The sequence below is a fragment of the Salvelinus namaycush genome, chromosome 25 (assembly GCF_016432855.1).
Source record: "Salvelinus namaycush isolate Seneca chromosome 25, SaNama_1.0, whole genome shotgun sequence".
Lineage (NCBI taxonomy): Eukaryota > Metazoa > Chordata > Actinopteri > Salmoniformes > Salmonidae > Salvelinus > Salvelinus namaycush.
Genome location: NC_052331.1, coordinates 16,480,764 through 16,506,853, shown reverse-complemented (window position 1 = coordinate 16,506,853; position 26,090 = coordinate 16,480,764). Strand labels below are relative to the sequence as shown.

Here is a 26,090-nt window from a genome sequence, read left to right as displayed (position 1 = left end):
TTACCTGTGCTCTAGTATCAAGATTGAATGGTATTATACTTTCATTCACAGTCAATGGCACAATCCACTCAGCTTTTACTGCATGGCATATTTCCACATATTCAACAAATAATTCTTCAATCTCCTCCTTGACTGTGTGAACCTTTTTCTTTGTAGTCTCAGCTTTGCAGCATTTTGAGAAATTATTTTCCCACAGTTGTTACATGATTTGCCATTTGCAGGGCAATTTTTTGGACTTTACACATGTAGTGTTTTGATTTCTCTCTTTTGCTTGTTTTTGTTTTGTAAGGCGTTGTGTGTATTGCTCCTCTCTTTTTATTGCATACACTGACGTCTCATCCCTGCGCAGCTCTTTAGCTTGTGCTCTGGTGGTTTCAGCTGCTCGTCACATACTCACTGCTTTATCCAAAGTTAAATCTTGCTCACGCAGCAATCTCTCCTTGAGTCCATTATCAAGTATGCCACGGACTATCCCATCTTTCATTAGTGAGTCTTTCAGATTTTCAAATTCACACGTTTTGCTCAGTGTGTTCAGCTCAGGCAAATACTGGTCAAAACTGACTCCGTTTCTGATCATGAGAGAAAAACTTCTCAAACGTGACGTTCTGGCTTGGTACAAAGTACTCCTCAAATGTAGCCATTAGCACAGTCAATGTCAAGTTTTCCTCGTCTTGCTGAAAGCTATTGTAAATGTCCAATGCATCCTCTTCAATAACATGCAGAAAAATGGAAGCTTTCAATTTCTCATCATCTCCCCCTGCACCACTGGCTGCTAGGTAGATATTGAATCTGCTTGAAACGTTTCCAATTGTCAGCTAGATTGCCTGTTAACTGCATAGGAGTAGGAGGACTTCAGTATGTTGCTCATCAACAGGTTCCAATGCAGCCTCGCTCTCGCTGCTGTCACTCGTTGTTGCGGCTCGTTGCCCTAGCTCTTGCAAGCTAGCATCTTTGACTACTCATGTCACTTGACTTGTGGTAGAATGAAAATTTCTGGGATGAAAATTGAACAGAGTAACTCCTTTTCTCTGTCTCGTCATAGCGACTACCAATCTGACACCATGTTATGTTTGTGTTCCTTGTATAATGACAAACCGGGGCGTTGGTTTAACTACTTTTAATGAACATAGACTTTAGCTAGAAAGTCCTTGTTTAGCCATGCAAGGCATTCTTCAACCACCTGCCCCCCCCGCATAGCCTGCTGGGTAATGTAGTCTAAATGTTATTAACGCAACACAGGTGGCATTATTGGATAGAGATTGAAAAGTGACAGTTTAGGGGATATTATTAAATTCAAATTAGTTTCTTCAAATTACAGGTGACGGAAGAGGTAGATTATAAAGAGTTTTCTTGGTTTTAGAACTTTATTTGTGTGACCAGTTGGTGCAATTTATTTCAATTTGCCTTGCTAACTTCAGTAGCATTAGCTGGCTAGCTAGCTACCAGCTCGAGTGTGCAGTTGTCGCGGCCAATGCTACCACAAATTTTGTTGAAGAACCCTTCATTCTCTTGGGTACACGGAAAAGGTGCGAATTAAAAGCGAGGGTCGACCTCTGCCTGAGATCATCTTCATGAAGAAGGATGACAAGGTGAGGGCGTTCAATACCACCTTGTATCAAAAGAATAGCTGGTTAAGTGGGAGCCTTTCATCAAGCCGCCTAATCATGTGGACGAAGGTCTGCGTATTCAAACTGCGCAACACAACGAGAAAGGAAGAAGAAACATGGATATTCTTAACTGCTTATCGAATTGGCTTTTAGAGGACACGACGAGATGGAAAGTTCCGCTAACAATGGCAACTACAAGGAGCTTGCAGCGGTAATTGCACGTTACAATGCTTTACTTGCTGAAAATATGGAACTTTCGACTGTCTTTTCTGGGATGTCGAAATCAATAAAGAATGACTTGATAGCTTTCATCGCATCATCCATTAACAGTGAGATTAAAGAGAGAGGCTGAGGCAGCACATTTTTTCCCCGCACGTGCTCAAGTAGGCTTTCCACTTTCTTTCTGTATTTATTTAGCATAGGTGAGAATACAATCACTCCGGACAGACACAAGCGAAAACTAATTTCATAAATGTTGCAGCAGCCTAGGCTACCTAAAAAGAGATTTTACATGCTGTATTGGATGAAAAAGAGACTATATTTCAGTCTGATCAACTGTAGGCTACAAATAATAGCAGCTGCATACAGACTAATGTGCCCTGCCCATCTGGTCAGGGTGAACAAAATTGGTCACGTTACGTATTTATAGTCCATTTGTGTGTCAGGAGAAAATGTGAATGTGATCAAATTTGGTTTATATTCAAACCCGGGCTGGCTATACGTTTTCAATCCCAAATTATTAATTGGAATGAATTAAATCAACATGATAGTGATGACAGACGAGTAAATGTTTCATTAGTTGCATAGGCCTGCATGATGCAAACATGCATAAAACAAGCTCAGCCCTGTGAATTATATTGTCTATCAGTTGTTGTCTCTATGTCTTCACTATTATTCTACAATGTAGAAAATAGTAAAAATAAAAACCCTTGAGTAGGTATGTCCAAACTTTTGACTATTAATGAGGGCACACACACAAAATCACCCAGAAGAACAGTTACATTTAAAGGGGCGTCAATACCATGACCTCTGTCAATACCATAGTTCTCTCTTGTCCACTGCAGGAATATGGCATTGCCTACAGTATGGCACTGCCTATGGTTGTATCTAGTCACTATCCAAAGTGATTGACCTGGCCCCATCTGTTGTCTGTGAGCAATGCCTCTCCCCCTCCACCCTCGAAAGGCCCTAATAAAGTTAATTAAGGGTCCGGAGGGTCCCATCCGGAAGGCCATGGTGTAGGTTTACTACCCTGCCAATTTCCCTCGGCCCCAGGAGAGAGGACTGTTACTATGGGAACCAGGCATAGAGGAAGGAAGGGGATTTCCCCCGTCAGTCAGATCCATTCAGACTGACCAAGCACTTCTGTCTCAGAGACAAGGCAGCTGATCTTGCTGGGGAAATAGTAGATGTAAAGTCCTTTCCCTTCAGAAGAAAAACTCCTCCACTTTCAAATAACCAAAAGCACAGCAAATACACAGAGAAAGAAATTCAAGCCCGAAGACTGACGTCTTGAGCTGAGTAGTTACATAGCATTAATATCACCAGTTCTAAAACTAAGATGAGTGTACCTGTGAGTAGAGCAGTTAAAAAAGGAATGACCTCTCCCCTGTGTACTATACCTGTGAGGATGTGATCAGTGTCCAGCTCGGTGTTAACCTGGTTCTTCTTGGCAATGTGTCCCATGATCCACTTGGAGCGGCCATACTGTTGAGTGGCCAGCAGCCACCGCAGAGACTCGGGGAAGATCCTACATGGAAACAAGAGAACAATCTGCTCAATAAAATAAGAACCGTTGAATCAATTTAGTCCCTTTTTTCCCCCATTGGGATTTAACGAGGCTGAAAGGAACCTCAATATATTATCCTCCTTCCTCAGGCTCTGTGGGAATCCCCGGGTACTGGAAAGTGTGTGTGTGTGTGTGCATTCATGCTTTCTTTCTAGCTGATAATAACTGCAATACTGTACTCTCGCTCTTAACCACTATGCTACCTGCCGCTCATCAGGTATACAGTGTGAATACAAGGTAAATGGTGGTTAATGAATGAGTATTTATTGCCCAGGCCTTAGAGACACCAGCTGTAGTAACATGTACATTAGAGGTCCTTTGAATGGATGTTAAGCTATTAATTATCATACGCTATTATGGCTGTTACTACTGTGGGGAAGCACCCCTGGAAGATTCCCTTGGGTCCAAGAAGCTTCCCTCTGATTCTACACAGATAATGTCCAATTCTATGTTCTCCCATGCCTCGCTATTCCCACTTTCATTTCATACATACACTTCCGGTCAAAAGTTTTAGAACACCTACTCATTCAAGGGTTTTTCTTTATTTTAACTATTTTCTACATTGTAAAACAAAATTATGAAATAACACATATGGAATCATGTAGTAACCAACAAAAAGTGTTAAACAAATCAAAACATATTTATATTTGAGATTCTTCAAATAGCCACCCTTTGCCTTGATGACAGCTTTGCACACTCTTTTCATTCTCTCAACCAGCTTCATGAGGTAGTCACCTGGAATGCATTTCAATGAACAGGTTTACCTTGTTAAAAAGTTCATTTGTGGAATTTCTTTCCTTCTTAGTGAGTTGAGCCAATCAGTTGTGTAGTGACAAGGTAAGGGGGTATACAGAAGATAACCTTATTTGGTAAAAAATTATGTAAAGAACAGCTCAAATAAGCAAAGAGAAACAGTCGATCATTACTTTAAGACGTGGTCAGTCAATACAGAACATTGAGAACTTTGAACGTTTCTTTAAGTGCAGTCGCAAAACCCATCATGCACTATGATGAAACTGGCTCTCATGAGGACCGTCACAGGAAAGGAAGACCCAGAGTTACCTCCGCTATAAAGGACAAGTTCATTAGAGTTACATGCCTCAAATTGCAGCCCAAATAAATGCTTTGCAGTGTTCAAGTAACAGACACATCTCAACAACAACTGTTCAGAGGAGACTGTGTGAATCAGGCCTTCATGGTCAAATTGCTGCAAAGAAACCACTACTAAAGGACACCAATAAGAAGAGCTTACTTGGGCCAAGAAAATCGAGAAATGGACAGACCGGTGGAAATCTATCCTTTGGTCTGATGAGTCCAAAATTGAGATTTTTGGTTCCAACCGCTGTGTCTTTGTGAGAGACGCAGTGTGGGTGAATGGATGATCTCTGCATGTGTATTTCCCACCGTAAAGAATGGAGACACTGATTTATTTCCAATTCAAGGCACACTTAACCAGCAGGGCTACCACAGCATTCTGCAGCGATACGCCATCCCATCTGGTTTGGGCTTAGTGGGACTATCATTTATTTTTCAACAGGACAATGACCCAAAACACATCTCCAGGCTGTATAAGGGCTATTTGACCAAGAAGGAAAGTGATGGAGTGCTGCATCAGATGACTTGGCCTCCACAATCACCCGACCTCAACCCAATTGAGATGGTTTGGGATGAGTTGGACCGCAGAGTGAAGGAAAAGCAGCCAACAAGTGCTCAGCATATGTGGGAACTCCTTCAAGACTGTTGGAAAAGCATTCCAAGTGAAGCTGGTTGAGAGAATGCCAAGAGTGTGCAATGCTGTCATGAAGGCAAAGGGTGGCTATTTTAAAAATCTGTTTAACACTTTTTTGGGTACTACATGATTCCATATGTGTTACTTAATAGTTATTTCATAGTTCTACAATGTAGAAAATAGTAAAAATAAAGAAAAGCCCTTGAATGAGTAGGTGTCCTAAAACTTTTGACCGGTAGTGTACATAATATAAGCATTGGATAAATAGAACCCACATTAGCCTACAATATAACCCAATCACGACCTGTAGTGTGTGATAATTGGGAGTGGTAGGCTATAGCAACTAACCAAGTAAATTAAATCAGTAGTATCAATCTCAATGGGATCACCCGTATAATAAACAGCTAAATATATCAATACTAAGATGCCAAATTATAGCAGGTGGTGGGTATAGCCTGTCCCAGAACTGTTTTGTGCTTTGCCTGAGATGGGGAGTAAAGTAGGTGTTGTCCGCACCAGATATAAGAGACCATGAGGATCAGCGGGCAGATGATGACGGCCTGCAGAACCTGCCAGTCTCGACAGAGGTATGCCATCCCTGGCATAAGGAGCTGCCCGCCCAGCACCACAAAGCTGGCAACCATGGTCATGGAGAAACGCCAGGCTGGTAGGCACAGCTCAATCCCTGGAAGAGAGAGCGAGAGAGACATGAGTCAGTAATATTACAATACAGACATAGGCACAGTCACAGTTCCAGACAGAGCTCGACCGCAGGGGGGGAGGGGAGGAGAAAGAGAGAGGAGAGAGGTTAGCCTACGAGTCAAACTAAAATACAGATAGACACAGATTCTGATCACAGACACAGCTCCATCTATGATAGACACAATTCTACTAGATACAGACATAGACAGTTTTATCTATGATATAGATGGTGCAGAGGCAACAAAAGGTCAACAATGTCACCCCCACATATACACAACTTGACATAGAGAGTGGACAGAGGGGAGAGTGGTGGCACTAGCTCCACTACACAGCTCCATCCATGGGAAGGAGAGGAGGTATCCTGATACCGATGCCACTATCGTGAACATTGTCTAATTACCTTGTCTGGAACTGATGCAATACCGAGGTAAGATCAGGGACATTGTATGACTGACGCCACGGCATAAATCGGCAATTATCATGCAGAGAATATGACGTCAAATATTTGCTTATTTTGTCTTAAGAGCACTGAAGAGTCACTGCCCTGAGCCCATTGCAGTGAACTAATGATGACCAACTTGTACTTACTTCTCCCCAGCTACGATAAGAAAGATCCTGGTTTATTCATAGTCATTAGCATGCATGCCACCACCTCGCTAGCCGGCAGAAACACACACAACTCAGCCCCTTAGCTAGCTAGACGCTGCAGCAGCACACATTATACAATATATTAAAAGCAGGCAAGGTGTCTAATACTGTAACAGTTGCTCTGCCTCTTTCCTCCCCTTTCTCTCCCTCAGCCTTTTGTCCTCCATTAATTCCTTCCTCTACATCTCCTGTCTTTTTTGACTTGTGTTTTCTGGTGGCCGCATTCTGCAGCCGGAGCACGCGGCCCAGCTCCAGATGGGTCTTTCAAGGTGACAGGGCCGGGATAATACAGTGTCTGCAGGCTGTAGCTCCGCTCCACTCCCAAAGAAAAGCCTGGAATTTCAATTAGGATCTGCCCCCCTCCTAGCTAGTATGAATAATGCTCTGTGTTCGTGGAACAGTAACACAGCTGGAACGACCAAGCTAAGAGGGGGAGAGCGGAGACGGGGGAGGAGGGGGGGAAGAAAAGAGGGAGTGTTGGGTTTGGTGTAACTTCAAACTGACACTAACAGTAACACAGCTGGAACGACCACGCTAAGACTGAAGAGGAGTGAGGAGAGGGGGGGGGAGAGGGAATGTTGGGTTTTGGAGTAACCTCATCCTGTAGCTCAGTGGGAGTTTTGTGAGTAAAGTCATGGGTCAATGGGAATAGCATTGGTTTGGTGTTATTTGGTTGTGAGGATCACACATACGGACGCACTAACAGAACATTCTGTACAGAATTACTACGTATGAAAACATGTAAGACACTCATGCAGAAACACACACATCCCCTGACACACACACAAACAAACTCCTGAAGGGGCAGAATGGGGGTTGAGGGGTGAAGGTGGGGGCCACCTGAGCACCTTACTCCAGCTGACCCTAATCCTCCCCACCCCTCCTAAATCAGCAGTCCCACAATTCCCTGCTCCAGACCCGAACCGCCAACCATTAGCTCGGGCCGTTCCCTGCCTGCTGACACAAAGAAGCGCTCAGCTGATGTCAAAAGCAAAACACTCACAGAAAGCCAGGGTGACAGGAGTGACCAAATGCACTAATAAAGGGCTTTGGTGACAAGGTGCTCATTGAACGCCAGGGTGATATCATCGAAGGTTGACTAGGGGTAGCCTTACCAACAAAAGCGATAATCTTCTCATTTTGCTGCCTCTACCAATACAAGCAGTTGAGTAACACAGTGTGGGATCCTAATAGAGCATGCAACTTCAAGAACTGAATGTCCAGTGAGCCAAAGAAGGCCCATTGTTCTGAGAACACTACAATATCTGACCACTGACTTTTCCCCAGCAATCACATGATCTCCTCATGTCCTCCCCCCCTTGCCTCACTGACCCCGGCTACTGGGTTTGTGTGTGTGTGTGTGTGTGTAACACACTTGTGTTCCCAGGGCCCGCTCCTTCTAAATACAGTACACACGGACATTCAGTTGAAGTCGGAAGTTTACTTACACCTTAGCCAAATATATTTAAACTCAGTTTTTCACAATTCCTAACATTTAATCCTAGTAAAAATTCCCTGTCTTAGGGAATTGCCTTTAAATTGTTTAACTTGGGTCAAACATTTTGGGTAGCCTTCCACAAACTTCCCACAATAAGTTGGGTGAATTTTGACCCATTCCTCCCATGTCTCTATGTGCAGTTGCAAACCGTAGTCTGGCTTTTTTAATGGCGGTATTGGAGCAGTGGCTTCTTCCTTACTGAAGAGCCTTTCAGGTTGTCGATATCGGACTCGTTTTACTGTGGATATAAATACTTTTGTACCTGTTTCCTCCAGCATCTTCACAAGGTCCTTTGCTGTTGTTCTCGGATTGATTTGCACTTTTCGCACCAAAGTACGATCATCTCTAGGAGAGGGAACGCGTCTCCTTCCTGAGCGGAATGACGGCTGCGTGGTCCCATGGTGTTTATACTTGCATACTATTGTTTTACTGATGAACGTGGTACCTTCAGGCGTTTGGAAATTGCTCTCAAGGATGAACCAGACTTGTGGAGGTCTACAATGTTTTTTCTGAGGTGATTGGCTGATTTCTTTTGATTTTCCCATGATGGCAAGCAAAGAGGCACTGAGTTTGAAGGTAGGCCTTAATCCATCCACAGATACACCTCCAATTGACTCAAATGATGTCAATTAGCCTAATCAGAAGCTTTTAAAGCCATGATATAATTTTCTGGAATTTTCCAAGCTGTTTAAAGGCTTAGTGTGTGCAAACTTCTGACTCTGAATTGTGATACAGTGAATTATAAGTGAAATAACCTGTCTGTAAACAATTGCCCTAGTTGCCCTAACTGACTTGCCACAACTTTGGTTTGTTAACAAGAAATTTGTGGAGTGGTAGAAAATTGTGTTTTAATGACTCCAACCTAAGTGCATGTAAACTTCCGACTTCAACTGTATACTGAACAAAAATATAAATGCAACATGCAACAATTTCAAAGTTTTTACTGAGTTACTGTTCATAAGGAAATCAGTAAAATTAAATAAATTCATTAGGCCCGAATCTACAGATTTCACATGACTGGGAATAAGGATATACTTTTTTTTTTTTAAAAGGTAGGGGCGAGGATCAGAAAACCAGTCAGTATCAGGTGTGACCACCATTTGCCTCATGCAGCATGACACATCTCCTTTGCATAGAGTTGATCAGGCTGTTGATTGTGGCCTGCAGAATATTGTCCCAATCCTCTTCAATGGCTGTGCGAAGTTGCTGAATATTGGTGGGAACTGGAATACGCTGTCGTACACGTCGATCCAGAGCATCACAAACACGCTCAATGGGTGCCATGTTTGGTGAGAATGCAGGCCATGGGAGAACTGGAATATGTTCAGCTTCCAGGAATTGTGTAGAGATTCATGCGACATGGGGCTGTGTATTATCACTCTGTTCACAACGTTAACATCAGCAAACACAATGCCATACATGTGGTTTATGGTTGTGAGACCGGTTGGACGAACTGCCAAATTCTCTAAAACAACGTTGGAGGCAGCTTATGCTAAAGAATTGAAAATGTAATTCTCTGGCAACAGCTCTGGTGGACATTCCTGCAGTCAGCATGCCAATTGCACGCTCCCTCCAGACATCTGTGGCATTGGGTTGTGTGACAAAACTGCACATTTGTCCCCAGCACAAGGTGCACCTGTGTAATGACCGTGCCGTTTAAATCAGCTGCTTGATATACCACACCTGTCAGGTGGATGGCTTACCTTAGCAAAGGAGAAATGCTCAGTAACAGGGATGTAAACAACTTTGTGCACAACATTTGAGAGAAATAAGCTTTTTGTGCTTATGGAACATTGGACGGTACTGGGCAAATGTTACGTATCATGAAAGTGTGAGTCATGTCTCTGTACATTGAATAAAACTGAGTCAGCAATATGGGCCTACTACAGTATCAAGCTATGGGATAGAAAGTCCACATCCATCCATGACTCTGGGACTTCTGATAGGGAGGGATATCGCCCCAGGGGAGAGGAAGGGGGCTAGGGGTGAGAGATAAGAATGAAGAGAAGGAGGGAAGGAAGTTTGCAGATCAGCCAGTGGGAATGTACACCCAGCACAAAAGTGAACTTTACCCTGCTCAGAGGAAGCACTGAGTCTGCACCTTAACTCATCTAGAGCAGAGAGAGAGGGGAGGAAGGGAGAGGGGTAAGAGGAAGACGTGAAGAGAAGGACGGAGGGGGTTCCGTGGTAGCCCTCGCTGTGAATCTCCCAGCCAGTCACAGACTTCCTCCTCTCTTCTGGCTGAGAAAATCCACCATTTATCCTGCCTAGACATCCTTATCTGTCTCTCTGAGAAATAGGGCTGATCTCAGCGCTCATTAATGTCTAGTGGGCCAGGTCTATACATCACTAACTGATCCATGTTCAGTTAAGCCTTTATAAAGCCTTTATTCCTTTGTACCTCCATCATTCAGCACAAACTGATCCTAGTTTAGTTAGATAGTTAAACCTGTGTCCTCCATGGCCCCTTCATTCTGCTTCAACTGATCCTAGTGCAACCCTAACTCATCCTAGTATAGTCAAAATCAAATCAAATTTTATTTGTCACACACATGGTTAGCAGATGTTAATGCGAGTAGCGAAATGCTTGTGCTTCTAGTTCCGACAATGCAGTAATAACCAACGAGTAATCTAACCTAACAATTCCACAACTACTACCTTATACACACACAAGTGTAAAGGGATAAAGAATATGTACATAAAGATATATGAATGAGTGATGTTACAGAACGGCATAGGCAAGATGCAGTAGATGGTATAGAGTACAGTATATACATATGAGATGAGTAATGTAGGGTATATAAACATAATGGCATAGTTTAAAGTGGCTAGTGATACATGTATTACATAAAGATGGCAAGATGCAGTAGATGATATAGAGTACAGTATATACATATGAGATGAGTAATGTAGGGTATGTAAACATTATATTAAGTGGCATTGTTTAAAGTGGCTAGTGATACATTTTTTTACATACATTTCCATCAATTCCCATTATTAAAGTGGCTGGAGTTGAGTCAGTATGTTGGCAGTGGCCACTAAATGTTAGTGGTGGCTGTTTAACAGTCTGATGGCCTTGAGATAGAAGCTGTTTTTCAGTCTCTCGGTCCCTGCTTTGATGCACCTGTACTGACCTCGCCTTCTGGATGATAGCGGGGTGAACAGGCAGTGGCTCGGGTGGTTGTTGTCCTTGATGATCTTTATGGCCTTCCTGTGACATCGGGTGGTGAGGTGTCCTGGAGGGCAGGTAGTTTGCCCCCGGTGATGCGTTGTGCAGACCTCACTACCCTCTGGAGAGCCTTACGGTTGTGGGCGGAGCAGTTGCCGTACCAGGCAATGATACAGCCCGACAGGATGCTCTCGATTGTGCATCTGTAGAAGTTTGTGAGTGCTTTTGGTGGCAAGCCGAATTTCTTCAGCCTCCTGAGGTTGAAGAGGCGCTGCTGCGCCTTCTTCACAACGCTGTCTGTGTGGGTGGACCAATTCAGTTTGTCCGTGATGTGTACACCGAGGAACTTAAAACTTACTACCCTCTCCACTACTGTTCCGTCAATGTGGATAGGGGGGTGCTCCCTCTGTTTCCTGAAGTCCACAATCATCTCCTTTGTTTTGTTGACGTTGAGTGTGAGGTTATTTTCCTGACACCACACTCGAGGGCCCTCACCTCTTCCCTGTAGGCCGTCTCGTCTTTGTTGGTAATCAAGCCTACCACTGTAGTGTCGTCCGCAAACGCAGTCGTGGGTGAACAGGGAGTACAGGAGAGGGCTCAGAATGCACCCTTGTGGGGCCCCAGTGTTGAGGATCAGCAGGGTGGAGATGTTACCTTCCCTCACCACCTGGGGGCGGCCCGTCAGGAAGTCCAGTACCCAGTTGCACAGGGCGGGGTCGAGACCCAGGGTCTCGAGCTTGATGACGAGTTTGGATATTACTATGGTGTTAAATGCTGAGCTGTAGTCAATGAACAGCATTCTCACATAGGTATTCCTCTTGTCCAGATGGGTTAGGGCAGTGTGGTTGCGATTGCGTCGTCCGTGGACCTATTGGGTCGGTAAGCAAATTGGAGTGGGTCTAGGGTGTCAGGTAGGTTGGAGGTGATATGGTCCTTGACTAGTCTCTCAAAGCACTTCATGATGACGGAAGTGAGTGCTACGGGGCGGTAGTCGTTTAGCTCAGTTACCTTAGCTTTCTTGGGAACAGGAACAATGGTGGCCCTCTTGAAGCATGTGGGAACAGCAGACTGGGATAAGGATTGATTGAATATGTCCGTAAACACACCAGCCAGCTGGTCTGCGCATGCTCTGAGGACGCGGCTGGGAATGCCGTCTGGGCCTGCAGCCTTGCGAGGGTTAACATGTTTAAATGTTTTACTCACCTCGGCTGCAGTGAAGGAGAGCCCGCAGGTTTTGGTAACGGGCCGTGTCAGTGGCACTGTATTGTCCTCAAAGCGAGCAAAAAAGTTATTTAGTCTGTCTGGGAGCAAGACATCCTGGTCCGCGACGGGGCTGGTTTTCTTTTTGTAATCCGTGATTGACTGTAGACCCTGCCACATACCTCTTGTGTCTGAGCTGTTGAATTGCGACTCTACTTTGTCTCTATACTGGCACTTAGCTTGTTTGATTGACTTGCGGAGGGAATAGCTACACTGTTTGTATTCGGTCATGTTTCCGGTCACCTTTCCCTGGTTAAAAGCAGTAGTTCGCGCTTTCAGTTTCACACGAATGCTGCCATCAATCCACGGTTTCTGGTTTGGGAATGTTTTAATCGTTGCTGTGGGTATTACGTCGCCGATGCACTTTCAGCTAGCTAAGTCAGGGTCCTCCATCATTCAGCTTTAACTCATCCCGTTACATTTTTGGGGGATAGTCTGGATAATCCATCTGTAAATGCTCTACAGATGGTCACACCATCAACATACTATCTGTTGATAAGAAACTGCTTGCTAAGACCCATAGACAATCAATTAATGAAAAATATAAAATGACATGGAAGCTACAGTATACGGATCCCAGACTCGTACATTCTGCACCATGGGAGCTCCTACATTCACATAGGGTCACCGACATGAACTCAGTCTCAGCATTACCACAGACACATTCACTCACTCAAACCCACCCCCCTCCATGTCTGTCTGCACTTCAGTCTCTTCTCTCCCTCTGTACTGGGAGATTAATCATCTGGATACGGACGGATGCACACACACACACACACACACACACACTAATTACCGACAGTCAATCTGTCCGAGCAGCAGAACCCAGCCATACATACTGCAGCAGGAAGGGGAACAGAGCTGGCCCAAATCCTGTCTGAATAAACCAGCTTTACTATCCCATCACCAGAGGGGAAACAGACCAGGATAGAGCATGGCAAACAGGGGATACGCCGTCATCCATCTACTTTTTAGAGTAGATAAGTGTTTTCCTGTGCATCTTCTCAGTTTCTCTGTGCAATGCTAAATGTATAGCAATGTGGATGTACAGCAGATTATTATCTGTACATTAGAGCTAGGAGTAGGACTATGTATGTAATTAAGTTGAAGTGAGTGCAGACTCTAGTGTCTCTAAGTTGTAACTACACAGAATAATCGATACAGTCCAGTAAGGGTTGTAAGCATAAAGACTACAACACGTCAGACTGGAATGAATGGACTGATCAGATAGTCAATAGTACATTTCATTTAATGTCACTGCTTCACAGTGATCAAGATACAACTCTGCTCCTTTAGCACAAAAAGAGCAAGAACGTGATGAAGTCACCTCCTGATGAAGTCACAAGACTAGATTTCCCGGTGAGAATATCACATGACTTTCATCTGGAGGTGTTGAATTCTGAAAAGATGAACAAATATGGTCACGTAGAGGACGCAGTGATTCAAAGTAACTGCCTTAACTCATTCCATCTTTATAAACATGAGGAGAGTATAGACGAGTTAAATCAATCAAATAATCACAATTATTTTTAAGTTATTTCTTAATGAGTGTAAAAGTTGACTAACTTAACCCTTTGTGAAATACAACCCAAGTGTTCAATAATAAGGAAGTGTTAGGCATTTGGCAGCAACATGTAGTCAAATCTGGATAATTCTACACACACAAACTTGTGATTCCTACTAGTACACAGGGCTGGGGCACTCCTAGCTAGCTGTTTGGTGACATCATCAGCTCTACCAGCTCATCTCTCAACAAGATGCCAGAGTCCTGAGACAACACGAGTATGTCGTGAGCGTGGCAGGCGGGGGCAAGCCTGGGGAATACACTGCAGCCAGAGAGTGATATCATCAAGTATCGTCTGCTTAGACACTGTTCAACATCCCAGGACCACATGTGCTCTGGAATGATACAGTATATGAAGCAACAATCTGAGACCTATGTTCAGGGTTGATATGATTTCTATGTGCTGTAGATATACAAAATACTGAGATCTCCCTAATACACTGTATACTTTTGTGATTAGCCTAATGAATAAGAGTATGGTCGTCAACATTTACGATTCATTAAGTTAAAAGAATAAATTGGCAATATAGGCAACTAAATGTATCCAATGACCTAGCTAAAACAATAAAAATTAAGACTAGTTAAATAGTTGAATTCAAATCGCAACACAGGCTGGGAAAGAAGTAAAGTGACCTACATAGCTGGGGCAAGACATGAGCTAACAATAACACACAGAGAAAGAAACAAATCTAGCTTGCTAAGTCTACCCACAGCACCTGAGCACAATAACCCTAGCAAAAATGCTAACATACTGTATGCCTACTGATGCTACAGCGCAAAAATGCTAACATACTGTATGCCTCGTCAGTGATGGAACTCTGAGGTAGAAATAGCACTGCATTTGATTAGTGATTCTGCTATGTTTTAAAAATAGGGTGGATATGGATGTGCTAGTCTTAATATGGCCCACTGCTTTGGAGTGCACACAACCTGGCCTTTGCAGATAAATGCACACATTAGCACAGCAAACATTCACACGTGCCAGCATTAAAAAAAATTGATTGATAACATCAAATCCTCACCAAAAGAGTAATAATGAGTCAACACATAGATAGTGAGCTATATTCCTATCCCTCGCTCCATTTTCCCCACCCTCAGTCTCTCTAGAGCGCTGCCTTTCTGTCTCTCCCACTGCTCTCCCTCTCCCTCGTCTGGATTGTGATAGAGGTTGTGTCAGGAGCCTCACATCAGCCTTGTCCGCCCCTGCAGTATGGCTGAATCTGACAGGCCAGTGCAGCGGAGCGAACAAAGGCATTTACACAAACCTCTCCCCTACCGGGGCTTACCGCCCACCGTACAGCTCACTGAATGGCTGGCTGGCAGGCACTGGGGATATAGTTAAGGGAGGGAAACAGAGGAGGTTGGTTATGTTCTCTTAGTAACCATACCCTCAGTATTTCCCCATACAGGTACAGTAAGGCCCCTAAGCAGCATCCAGTGCCCAAACATACCATGTCCAACACTTTCAGGCGGGGAATAACAGATGGAAGCTAGGTGGAAAGGAGCACCTTTCCTACGTAATTAAAGGGGAATTACTGTCATACACACTCCAGAGCCTTGAGTCACAAGCGGAAATCACAAGTCACAGAGAGAGTATGTCAATCAGCTCTATATCGTGCAGCACTGCGTCCTGTCTCTAGGTAAGATGAAACCACACTGACAAGACAGTAGCTTACATGGTGGTTTCCATGGGGAAATATCATTGTTGACAGTGAACCCTGCAGGGTTTTACCTGGATTACAGTCCCTCTTTAGATCGACGTTTGTGTACGATTAACAAAGCAAAAATCAGACTACCAGGATTATGACTATGCACTCACAGCCACACTTTAGGAGAAGGAAGAAGAAAGAATTCCATTGATGTGGGAAATCTTGGAGTGCAAGGCAAGGTGACATAACCACGGTGAAATACCTTTAGTGTATGGTCACTCCCTTGGTCCAATCATGGTACCCTTGACCCAGCACATTCATAGACGGTAACGCTAGCGCGTTAGAGTCTATTCACTTACATATCTGCCATATACACCGATGCTCCAACACTGCCCCGAAGCTCTGTCTAAACATTAATAGGCTATGCCTCGCTTGCGATACGGTTTTGTAAACATTTGGAACTTAACCATCATATCAGCAAGAAAGAATTGTCAAAACTAAAAGAAAAGGTTACATTACTACACAGCTTCATAGGGTTAGGTTCCCACACAGCCATATTTCCATGTTAGAGCACTTGTTTACGGAAGACAGAGGTGACCATCTGTTCTAATTAGCCATCTAGCATCTCCGAATACCTGTGTGTAACGAAAGAAGGATCCCAGAAGTGTTGTAACTGACATATTTTAATACTGTCGGCTGCAACTGTGTTAAACAGGTTAAAACAGTGTACACTGTGTGTGGAAAACATTACGGACACCTGCTCTTTCCATGACATGGACTGACAAGGTGAACGCAGATGAAAGCTATGATCCTTTATTGATGTCACTTGTTAAGTACTTGAAATGAAATTATGGGCAGAAAGACAAATTCAACTCCATCTTTCATCGAATCAGATGGCTTATTCATCACGAATCCATTTGATGTTGCCAATTATTTTTATGATTATTTCATTGGCAAAGTGGGCAAACTTAGGCAGGAAATGCCAACAACGAACAGTGAGCAATTGTATTAATGCATTAAAAAAATTTAATAATGAAAGCATTGCAATTTTGAAAAGTTAGTGTGGGAGAGTTGGAAAAATTATCAATCAATAATGACAAACCTCCTGGCATTGCCAATTTAGATGGAAAGCAACTGAGGATGGTAGCTGTCTCAATAGCCCCTCCTATCTGTCATATTTTTAATCTGAGCCTAGAGGAAAGTCATTGTCCTCAGGCCTGGAGGGAAGCCAAAGTAATTCCGCTACCCAAGAGCGGTAAAGCGGCCTTTACTGGTTCTAACAGCAGACCTATAAGCTTGCTGCCAGCTCTTAGCAAACTGTTGGAAAAAAATTGTGTTTGAACAAATACAATGTTAATTTGTTTACAGATAAATAGCAACAGACTTTCAGCATGCTTATGGAGAAGGGCACTCAACATGTACTGCACTGACACAAATGACTGATTGGTTGAAAGAAATTGATAATAAGAAGATTGTGGGAGCTGTACTGTTAGATTTCAGTGCAGCCTTTGATATTATTGACCGTAACCTGTTGTTGAAAAAAAACTTGTGTTATGGCTTTTCAACCTCAGCTCTGAATCCACGATATGGCAATCTAATAGAACTCAAAGGGTTCTCTTTAATGGAAGCTTCTCTAATGTCAAACATGTAACGTGTGGTGTACCACTCTCTAGGCCCTCTACTATTTTCACCAATGATCTGCCACTGGCATTAAACAAAGCATGTGTGTCTATGTATGCTGGTGATTCAACCATATACACATCAGTAACCACAAGCACAGCTAATGAAGTCACTGAAACCCTTAACAAAGAGTTGCAGTCTGTTCTGGAATGGGTGGCCAGTAATAAACTGGTCCTGAACATCTCTAAAACTAAGAGCATTGTATTTGGTACAAATCATTCCTTAAGTTCTAGACCTCAGCTGAATCTGGTAATGAATGGTGAGACTGTTGAAGTTGAGGAGGCTAAATTACTTGGCGTTACTTTAGATTGTAAACTGTCATGGTCAAAACATATAGATTCAATGGTTGTAAAGATGGGGAGAAGTCTGGCCGTAATAAAGAGATGCTCTGCTTTTGAGACACCACAAGCCAAAAAGCAAGTTCTGTCGGCTCTAGTTTTGTCTAGTCTTGATTATTGTCCAGCTGTGTGGTCCAGTGCTGCAAGGAAAGACCTAGTTAAGCTGCAGCTGGCCCAGAACAAAGGCGACACATTTTGCTCTTAATTGTAATCAGAGGGCTGATATAAATACTATGCATGCCAGTCTCTCTTGTCTAAGAGTTGAGGAGAGACTGACTGCATCACTTCTTTTTATAAGAAACATTAATGTGTTGAAAATCCCAAATTGTTTGCATAGTCAATTTACACACAGCTCTGACACACACACTTATCCCACGAGACATGCCACCAGGGGTCTTTTCACAGTCCCCAAATCCAGAACAAATTCAAGAAAGTGTACAGTATTATATAGAACCCTAATTGCATGTAACTTCCATCTCATATTGCTCAATTAAACAGCAAACCTGGTTTTAAAAAAACTGATAAAGCAACACCTCTCCCCTATTTAACCTAGATAGTTTGTGTGTATGCATTGATATATAGGTTACGTGTGCCTTTAATATTTTTTTTTATATAGTTCTGTCTTTGAGCTGTTCTTGTCTATTGATGTTCTGTATTATGTTTCATGTTTTGTGTGGACCCCAGGAAGAGTAGTTGCTGCTTTTGCAACAGCTAATGGGATCCTAATAAAAAAAATAAAAAAAATACACTGAAAAAAAAAATATGAAGGGGAGGATACAGGATTTTTAAGCCTTGAGAAAATTGAAACATGGATTGTGTATGTGTGCCATTCAGAGGGTGAATGGGCAAGACAAGATTTAAGTGCCTTTGAACGGGGTATGGTAGCAGGTGCCAGGCGCAACGGATCGGGTCAAGAACTGCAATGCTGCTGCGTTTTTCATGCTCAACAGTTTCCTGTGTGTATCAAGAATGGTCCACCACCCAAAGGACATCCAGCCAATGTGACAACTGTGGGAAGCATTGGAGTCAACATGAGCCAGCATGTCTGTGGAAAGGTTTTGACACGTTGAAGAGTCCATGCCCAGACAAATTGAGGCTTTTCTGGTGGGGGGACTACATATTAGGAAAGTGTCCTTAATGTTTTGTACACTCAGTGTATTTAGCAAATTTGAAATTATATTGATGTGATATGAAAGTAGAGGGATTTATGTTTCTTCAACCGTATGGCAATTGAGAATCGATTCACGTTTAGATTGAGTATTTGACTGTTGGTTGCCAGAGCCAGTTACCTCAGAACAGAACATAAAGTCCTTGGACGTTAAAGGAGTAGCCTCGCCTACACTCCTTAACAGTACATCTTGAACTATCCTTGACCCAAATACTACATGGTTCTTCCCAGGTTTTCCCACACCCCAAGTCTCAGCTGTGTTGATATGAGAGCCTAGATGCCTTGCATCCCCAATTCTTCCATTTGCCTTGAAAAATGTAGATGTTTTGTGAATAGAACTTTTTTGGAAAGTCTAAATATGCCTATCCTGTACATAGCATTATTATGTATTTAGTGATATAGAGGGTTTGGATAACAGTGCCAATATCTGAAGAGAACCCGCATTAGTAGTTGTGGCAATACAGAGGGGAGACGCAGAATGTGACGTATACCGCCTCCACATTAAGAACAACAATATAGGCAACGGTATAGCTAAATGACTTGACTAGCTGGTAGAAAATTAAGAAAACTCCACCCATTCCATAGAGTAATTATTCCAAACTGTATTGGTTGGCATTTGCACAACTTGAATGGCGAGTTCAGACATAATCTAGACAAATCTGTAAAGCAAATATAGTACAGCCAAACCATGGGTATGCTACAAATCAATTATACCAATCATTCTAAATGCGTGATGACCGTGTGAAAGTGTTAACAAGTAGACAGCCAATGTAGTCCCGACATAATGAATCCTCTCAGCACATAACCTTCATGGAAAATCCCCATATCCTTGCTCTGCCTTTCTGCTGTGTGTTCCTCAACAACACTGATGGAGAATGAAATGCAGTCGGTTTGAACTCCAGGTTCGTACATAGTCTTTTACCACCGTTGCCGGAGTGATTCAGTGGCACTCCTTAAAGCGTACGTACACTCTACAGTATTTACTCAGCAATCACTGATGGCAGTTGATAATGAGTGGAAAAACAGGATAGAGAAAGACAGGGCGGAGAGGTGGAGACTAGAGAGAGAGCGAGAGAAAAAGAGGGTGGAGAGGGACAAAAGAGTTGGCGAGACAGACAAAAAGAGGGTGGGCCTTAATTTAATTGTGTCCATACATACACAGTATCTAGTCAGCATACAGTGAGACGACTTTGCGAAAGCTATGTAAACAACCAACCATTGAATGCAATTATCAAACACAAAACAAACTGACAGAAGGTCCCAGCCATCTATTTTGGGAACGCTGTGAGGCTTTTCAAGGTAGACAGTGTGGAGTAAATTAGAATGACAAGAAGGGGCCCTCTGGCTCTGCCCCGCTTCCGTTCCGTCCCCCCACGCATCAACCACAAGACTAGTTATCAGGACGCTATCATCTCCTCCTCCTCACCCCATCCCCCCCCACCCTCTCCTCGCTAGCTGGGTAAATGCATTTCAATGGGAATGAGCACCAGGACCGACTGGAACGGCTTTCTAGGGCAGATTATCACTCATCAAACCTTTACTGTGGAGAGAAAAGGTCACAAGGATTCATCTCTCTGGCTGTTATGAGTGTACAGTACACACAGTTCCAGTGAAGCACTGCAGTGGGCAAGGCCAGCGAGTACAGTGGAGCGGACAGATGATCAACTTGCCACCTCCTCTGTTTCTATCTCAGTATCTGTCACTCAGTCTATTGGTTAACAGTAATGAGAGGACAAACCAAGGAAGTGAGCTTGATTTAGAAAAACTGCACTCATTTCAAAGCTGTTCTGCACTTGTTGGGAGTGCTTCGGAGGGACTTCCAAAAAGTGGAAAGTCAGCAATTCTCTGTCAGTTGATACCTCCTCAGAAGGAGGTCACACCCTCTAAAATAGAAGCTGTATGCTATCAGAGGCTACATTTACACTGAAAGGCACTTTGATCAAGGGTATTTGCCTCCACAGGAACACAGGCAAAGTCAAGCTGGGATGACCTTTTTTTAAAAACCTTTTGATAACTTTCCACACCAGTAATGCGATGTCGTCTTTCCTAGAACTATAACCCAGACCAAAACAAACCTAGTGTAACTGACCCCATCAAAAGTGTGAGCCTGACACAGCTCTGACAGTGTTCCATGTAATAGACCAGACAGGCTGCTGGAACCTTATTGCTGCTTTGCCTCCCTCTGTGTTTAGTACATATTCAACAGCCTCTGACCCTCTGCTGACCCTCCACAAACATGACCCACATTGGAAAAGCTAGGGCTGCGTCTGAAGTGGTACTCTATTCCCTATATAGTGCACTACTATTGACACAGAGCCCCGGTTCAAAGTAGGGTACTACATAGAGAATAGGGTGCCATTTTAGACACAACCTAGGTTTCCACACAGGTACATATACTTGCAGTCATCTCTATCAACGCAGAGGCCTGGTGGAAATGGGGATGAGTGACAACACAGATCGATAGCTAGGACCTATGGAAGCTGCTGCAACAGCATCTACATAACCCACATCGGAAAGGCAGTGTCTCTCTCTCTATGGGGCGATATGTTTCCACAGCTCCTTCTGAAACGCTTGCAGTCATCTCCAGTGATAGAGGCCTGTCCTAACAGTTTACAGGCAACTAGAACGAACAGCAGCTGTTGGAAAGAACACCCCTCACACCATATTTACACCTCGTCACTAGGATTTTCCCTAGTCTGTGTCCCAAATGGCACTCTATTCCCTACTGTACATAGTACACCACTTTCAACAAGAGCCCTAGAGAATAGGGTGCCATTTGGGATGTAGCCCCTAGTCAGGTAATATGGCCCTACTCATAGTCATAACACCATCTGTTGATATATAGAATCCCAACGCCAACTCAAGACATGGGGGTCTGTTTAATATAACACACTCCACAAAGACAAGGCTATGGAAACCAACTGCCCACACTGCAGCACATCCATTACCACAACACTAATTGAAATACTCACTAAACAGATAAATCAATTGACTGTGCAGCATAGCAAAGGCATGGAGAAAAGCATGGTGTACTAGGCCTGCAGGACTTACTGAAGACTTACTGAGGATGTAGAGGGAGAGGATGATGCCTGCCAGGCAGAAGCCCTCGAAGAAGCGCAAGGTGCTGAACATGGGAACGTTGACCGAGAATGCCACGGTCAAACCGAACACCAGCATGAACAGAACCGAGATGATCAGGACCGGGTGGCGACCAAACCTGAGGATGGAGGGAGGATGGGGGGGTGGGGAGAGAGACAAGGGGGGGAGATGTCCCATATTTAAACAATACAAGCTAAAGACTTCGAGTCTGCCCCTTAAGGTATTTTATTGTTTCAGTGCATTAGCAAGAAACACACTGAACACTCCTGAACTGAATGTCTATTCAAATATATTATGTAATAACTTTATTATGAAGTAGTTAGAAATAAAACTCACCAGTCTGCCAGGACCCCAAAGACCAGGTATCCGAATATGGAGCCCACAAGCAGAGAGAACTTAGCGATGTGGACCTTCCATGCCGAGTCACACACCAGACTCCACTGTAAAGGAAGATCAAGAACATATGAAGGTTAGGCTACTATTGGCCATCCAATGTAAAGAACAGATGTTTTCTGCTTTATCCGGACCCCTCTGAAACACACACACACACACAGAGGGCAGCCATAATACGGTGTAGGGAGAAAGAACACATTAACATCAGTCATTTCGTATTCAGACTGGAACATGTACATTAATTATCTCAGCCAGGGTGAAAAAAAGCACCACCTGATGGTTGGTGAACTCAGAAAGGTGCTGGTTTAAACTACAGACAATCGCCTCGGGTCCCCGGTCACAGGGGCAATGACGCAGCAGGAGACATACTCAAGTCATTCATTTATTGCCACAAACACACAGCATTGAATTGTTAGTACTAGTGTTGATAATGGAGGAAGTTTTTATTTTTTGTTGCATTGATGCACTAGCACCCCACCCATGTTAGGAGAAGTGTCCAGAGTTTGCAGTCCAGTATGCACTCTTCTGCTAAAGTGTACTCCACTTGACTGAAGGTATCCACATCTCTCTTGGAAGAACTAAGACCCGTTAGGGTGGAACTATGTTTTTGAAATTGTCCCTGCCTCACTCGCCCATTGACCTGGGATCAGGTGGGCTGGGTCAACAGTTGGGAGAAATGTCCTAGCATGTTCTTAGAGCAGAGGGCAGCCGATCCTCCCTCCAGCAGGCCTTACAACACAAAATAATAAACAAGTCCTGACTATTAATTTTGTATTTTACCTTTATTTAAATTAGGCAAGTCAGTTAAGAACAAATTATTATTTACAATGACGGCCTACCAGAAGGCAAAAGGGATGACTAGGAGGATTTTCTACAGCCACCCCAAGTTTTTAATTCTGACACAGTAAATCCACCATTGTCACTTGAGAAGACAAAGAAGATGATTGTGGACTACAGGAAATGGAGGGCCGAACACACTCCCATTCACAGACAGGGCTGTAGTGGAGCGGGTTTGAGAGCTTCAAGTTCCTTGGTGTCCACATCACCAACAAGCTTCAAATGGTCCAAACACACCAAGACAGTCGTGAAGAGGGCATGACAATGCCTATTCCCCCTCAGGTGACTGAAAATGTTTGGCATGGATCCCCAGATCCTCAAACAGTTCTACAGCTGCACCATCGAGAGCATCCTGATCGGTTGCATCACCGCCTGGTATGGCAACCTACCGTAAGGCGCTACAGAGGGTAGTGAGTACAGCCCAGTACATCACTGTGGCCAAGCTTCCTGCCATCCAGGACCTCTATACTAGATGGTGTCAGAAGAAGGCCTCCAAAAAAATAGTCAAAGACTCCAGTCACCCAAGTCATAAGCTTTGTTCGAATACTCATACTAACAGCACTATTTGTGACGTGATTGAGTACATAGTATGTTTATTGGTCATAGTATGGATATAGTTAGTATGACAAAAGTTTCCGGATGTCGTACTAAATTCGCCAAAATAAGAAGCATACACGCAAAGGACACTAATTCTGTAGTTTAGAACCATAATTCAATTCTTCATGAAAGGACATGGCTTCACATCGTTTCCAGATTTGAAGAAAATGGCGGAAAATATGCAGTCGAAGTACAATGAGAGCGGATACAAATTCATTGCTTTAACTAATTATGACAAATGTTATGAAAATGTTGAGGAATGTAATAAAGTAATGACTTTTCAAATAAGTTACCTTACATGTTAAATGGACTAACAATTTGTTAGCTACAATGTCCTTACGAACCACATAGCGTATCAGTATAGCAGTATGTACTGGTATGTTGTAGCTAGCTCCCTAATGTTAGTTGGCTACTTAAACATCAAACTTGCCAGTATATTAACTATAGGCTCACTACCTACCCAAATTTTATTGGTATAGTCATTGTGCCTTCTCAATGGACATTCGGGTGCTTTCATAAATTCGCTCTGGCTATTTACTCCGATTTCGGAGCACTCTCGTTTGAGTGTACCACAGCGCAGAATAAAGAATTTAAAAGCGCTCAACACCTGTTGAATATGGCCAGTGTCAGTAAACGTCGGCAAAAAAAACGAATTCAATTGTTGCCAGCAGCACAGTTAGTCACCAACACTCTGGAAAACATGAAAACTGCCTAACCAAATCAAATTTTATTTGTCACACACACATGGTTAGCAGATGTTAATGCGAGTGTAGCGAAATGCTTGTGCTTCTAGTTCCGACAATGCAGTAATAACCAACGAGTAATCTAACCTAACAATTTCACAACAGCTACCTTATACACACACAAGTGTAAAGGGATGAAGAATATGTACATAAAGATATATGAATGAGTGATGGTACAGAACGGCATAGGCAAGATGCAGTAGATGGTATAGAGTACAGTATATACATATGAGATGAGTAATGTAGGGTATGTAAACATTATATTAAGTGGCATTGTTTAAAGTGGCTAGTGATACATTTTTACATACATTTCCATCAATTCCCATTATTAAAGTGGCTGGAGTTGAGTCAGTATGTTGGCAGTGGCCACTAAATGTTAGTGGTGGCTGTTTAACAGTCTGATGGCCTTGAGATAGAAGCTGTTTCTGTGAGCAGGTTCATTTCTTAAAACTGCATTGTTGGCTAAGGGATTATAAGTAAGCATTTCATGGTTAGGTCTACACCGGTTGTATTCGGGGCATGTGACAAATACAATTTGATTGTCTCTAGAAGCGCTGCGCCGCCCTGTGTGATCAGGGTGATTGCAGGCTGGTGTCCATTGCCTGGATAGGTGCCCTGTGAGCACAGCAGGGGGCATTTGCTGCATTTGCTGTGGGGAATCTCGTCTGGTGGTGGTGGTGTTGCCTTTGAGCCTTAGCAGGGCATGACGGGACAGGTTTGCCAGGCTTAGCTCCTTTGCATTGAATGTGTGTCTGATGGAGAGGGGCCTGGAGAAGGCCCTCCTGGGTCCCTCCAAGGGACGGCACCTGAAGCTGAGAGATGAGCCTTGTAGGGAGCTCTCATCTTGTTGCACTGTCCAGACGGTGAGGGACTCTTCCTCCCCGTCATGACCAAGCTTGAGGCTTCAGGGAACGGCATTGTGCATTCCAACCCCGTCTTCCAACACTTCATAGGTCTCCAAGGTTCCCGTCCTTGTTTTGCAGGAGAACCTTGAACACTTTGAGCAGTGTCCGGCCTGACGAGCTCACCTGACTCATCTGAACAACCGCTGGATATGAAGAGGTGTCGGGATATTTGGACCTACACTTCTACGTGTGCACTTAAATGGGGTACAACGAGGTGCTATCCACCACAGATATCAGTCTCCTGAAGTCACACCAAGCCTCACGGTGAGCTTGGCTGCACCGCCGACAGTGGCTCTTGTCCTTCAGCCACTTGAGGCTCTGCTCGACAGTCATTGAGTTGAATCTAACACCTGATGAGGTAGTGGTCCCTGATTTTGCACAGGGGCAATATGCGTTGGCCTCTGCTGTGGGCTGTGTAAGTGGTAGTTCCTGTGCAGGTGTCTTTGTTGCCCCATAGTATAGCGGCACCGGAGCGTTTCTGCTCAAAGGCTGCAGGCTTGTCCCATTGTGTAAGGGCACTGGATGCTCTGTCGTGGCTCTGGCACTCTGCTTCCATCTTCAGTCATTGTGTTAGGTACAAAAGGGTATGGGGAGCATGTATGTATGTATGTATGTATGTATGTATGTATGTATGTATGTATGTATGTATGTATGTATGTATGTATGTATGTATGCATGCATGTGCCTGAAGTGGGCCCGGTATTCAGAGCTTCCC

The 26,090-nt window shown here is 43.7% G+C and overlaps 1 protein-coding gene across 3 annotated transcripts in view; it reads right to left on the bottom strand.

Annotated features, from left to right (window-relative positions):
• LOC120020303 (solute carrier family 22 member 23-like) overlaps window positions 1-26,090 on the bottom strand; it is a 57,431-nt gene that overhangs the window by 15,544 nt on the left and 15,797 nt on the right. For all 3 annotated transcript variants that reach the window (XM_038963870.1, XM_038963871.1, XM_038963872.1), the window contains exons 2-5: window positions 22,237-22,340; window positions 21,864-22,018; window positions 5,642-5,810; window positions 3,230-3,357 (exon numbers count right to left, since the gene is read on the bottom strand). In XM_038963870.1, coding sequence (XP_038819798.1) covers window positions 3,230-3,357; window positions 5,642-5,810; window positions 21,864-22,018; window positions 22,237-22,340 — 556 coding nt within the window. The remainder of the gene's footprint in view (window positions 1-3,229; window positions 3,358-5,641; window positions 5,811-21,863; window positions 22,019-22,236; window positions 22,341-26,090) is intronic.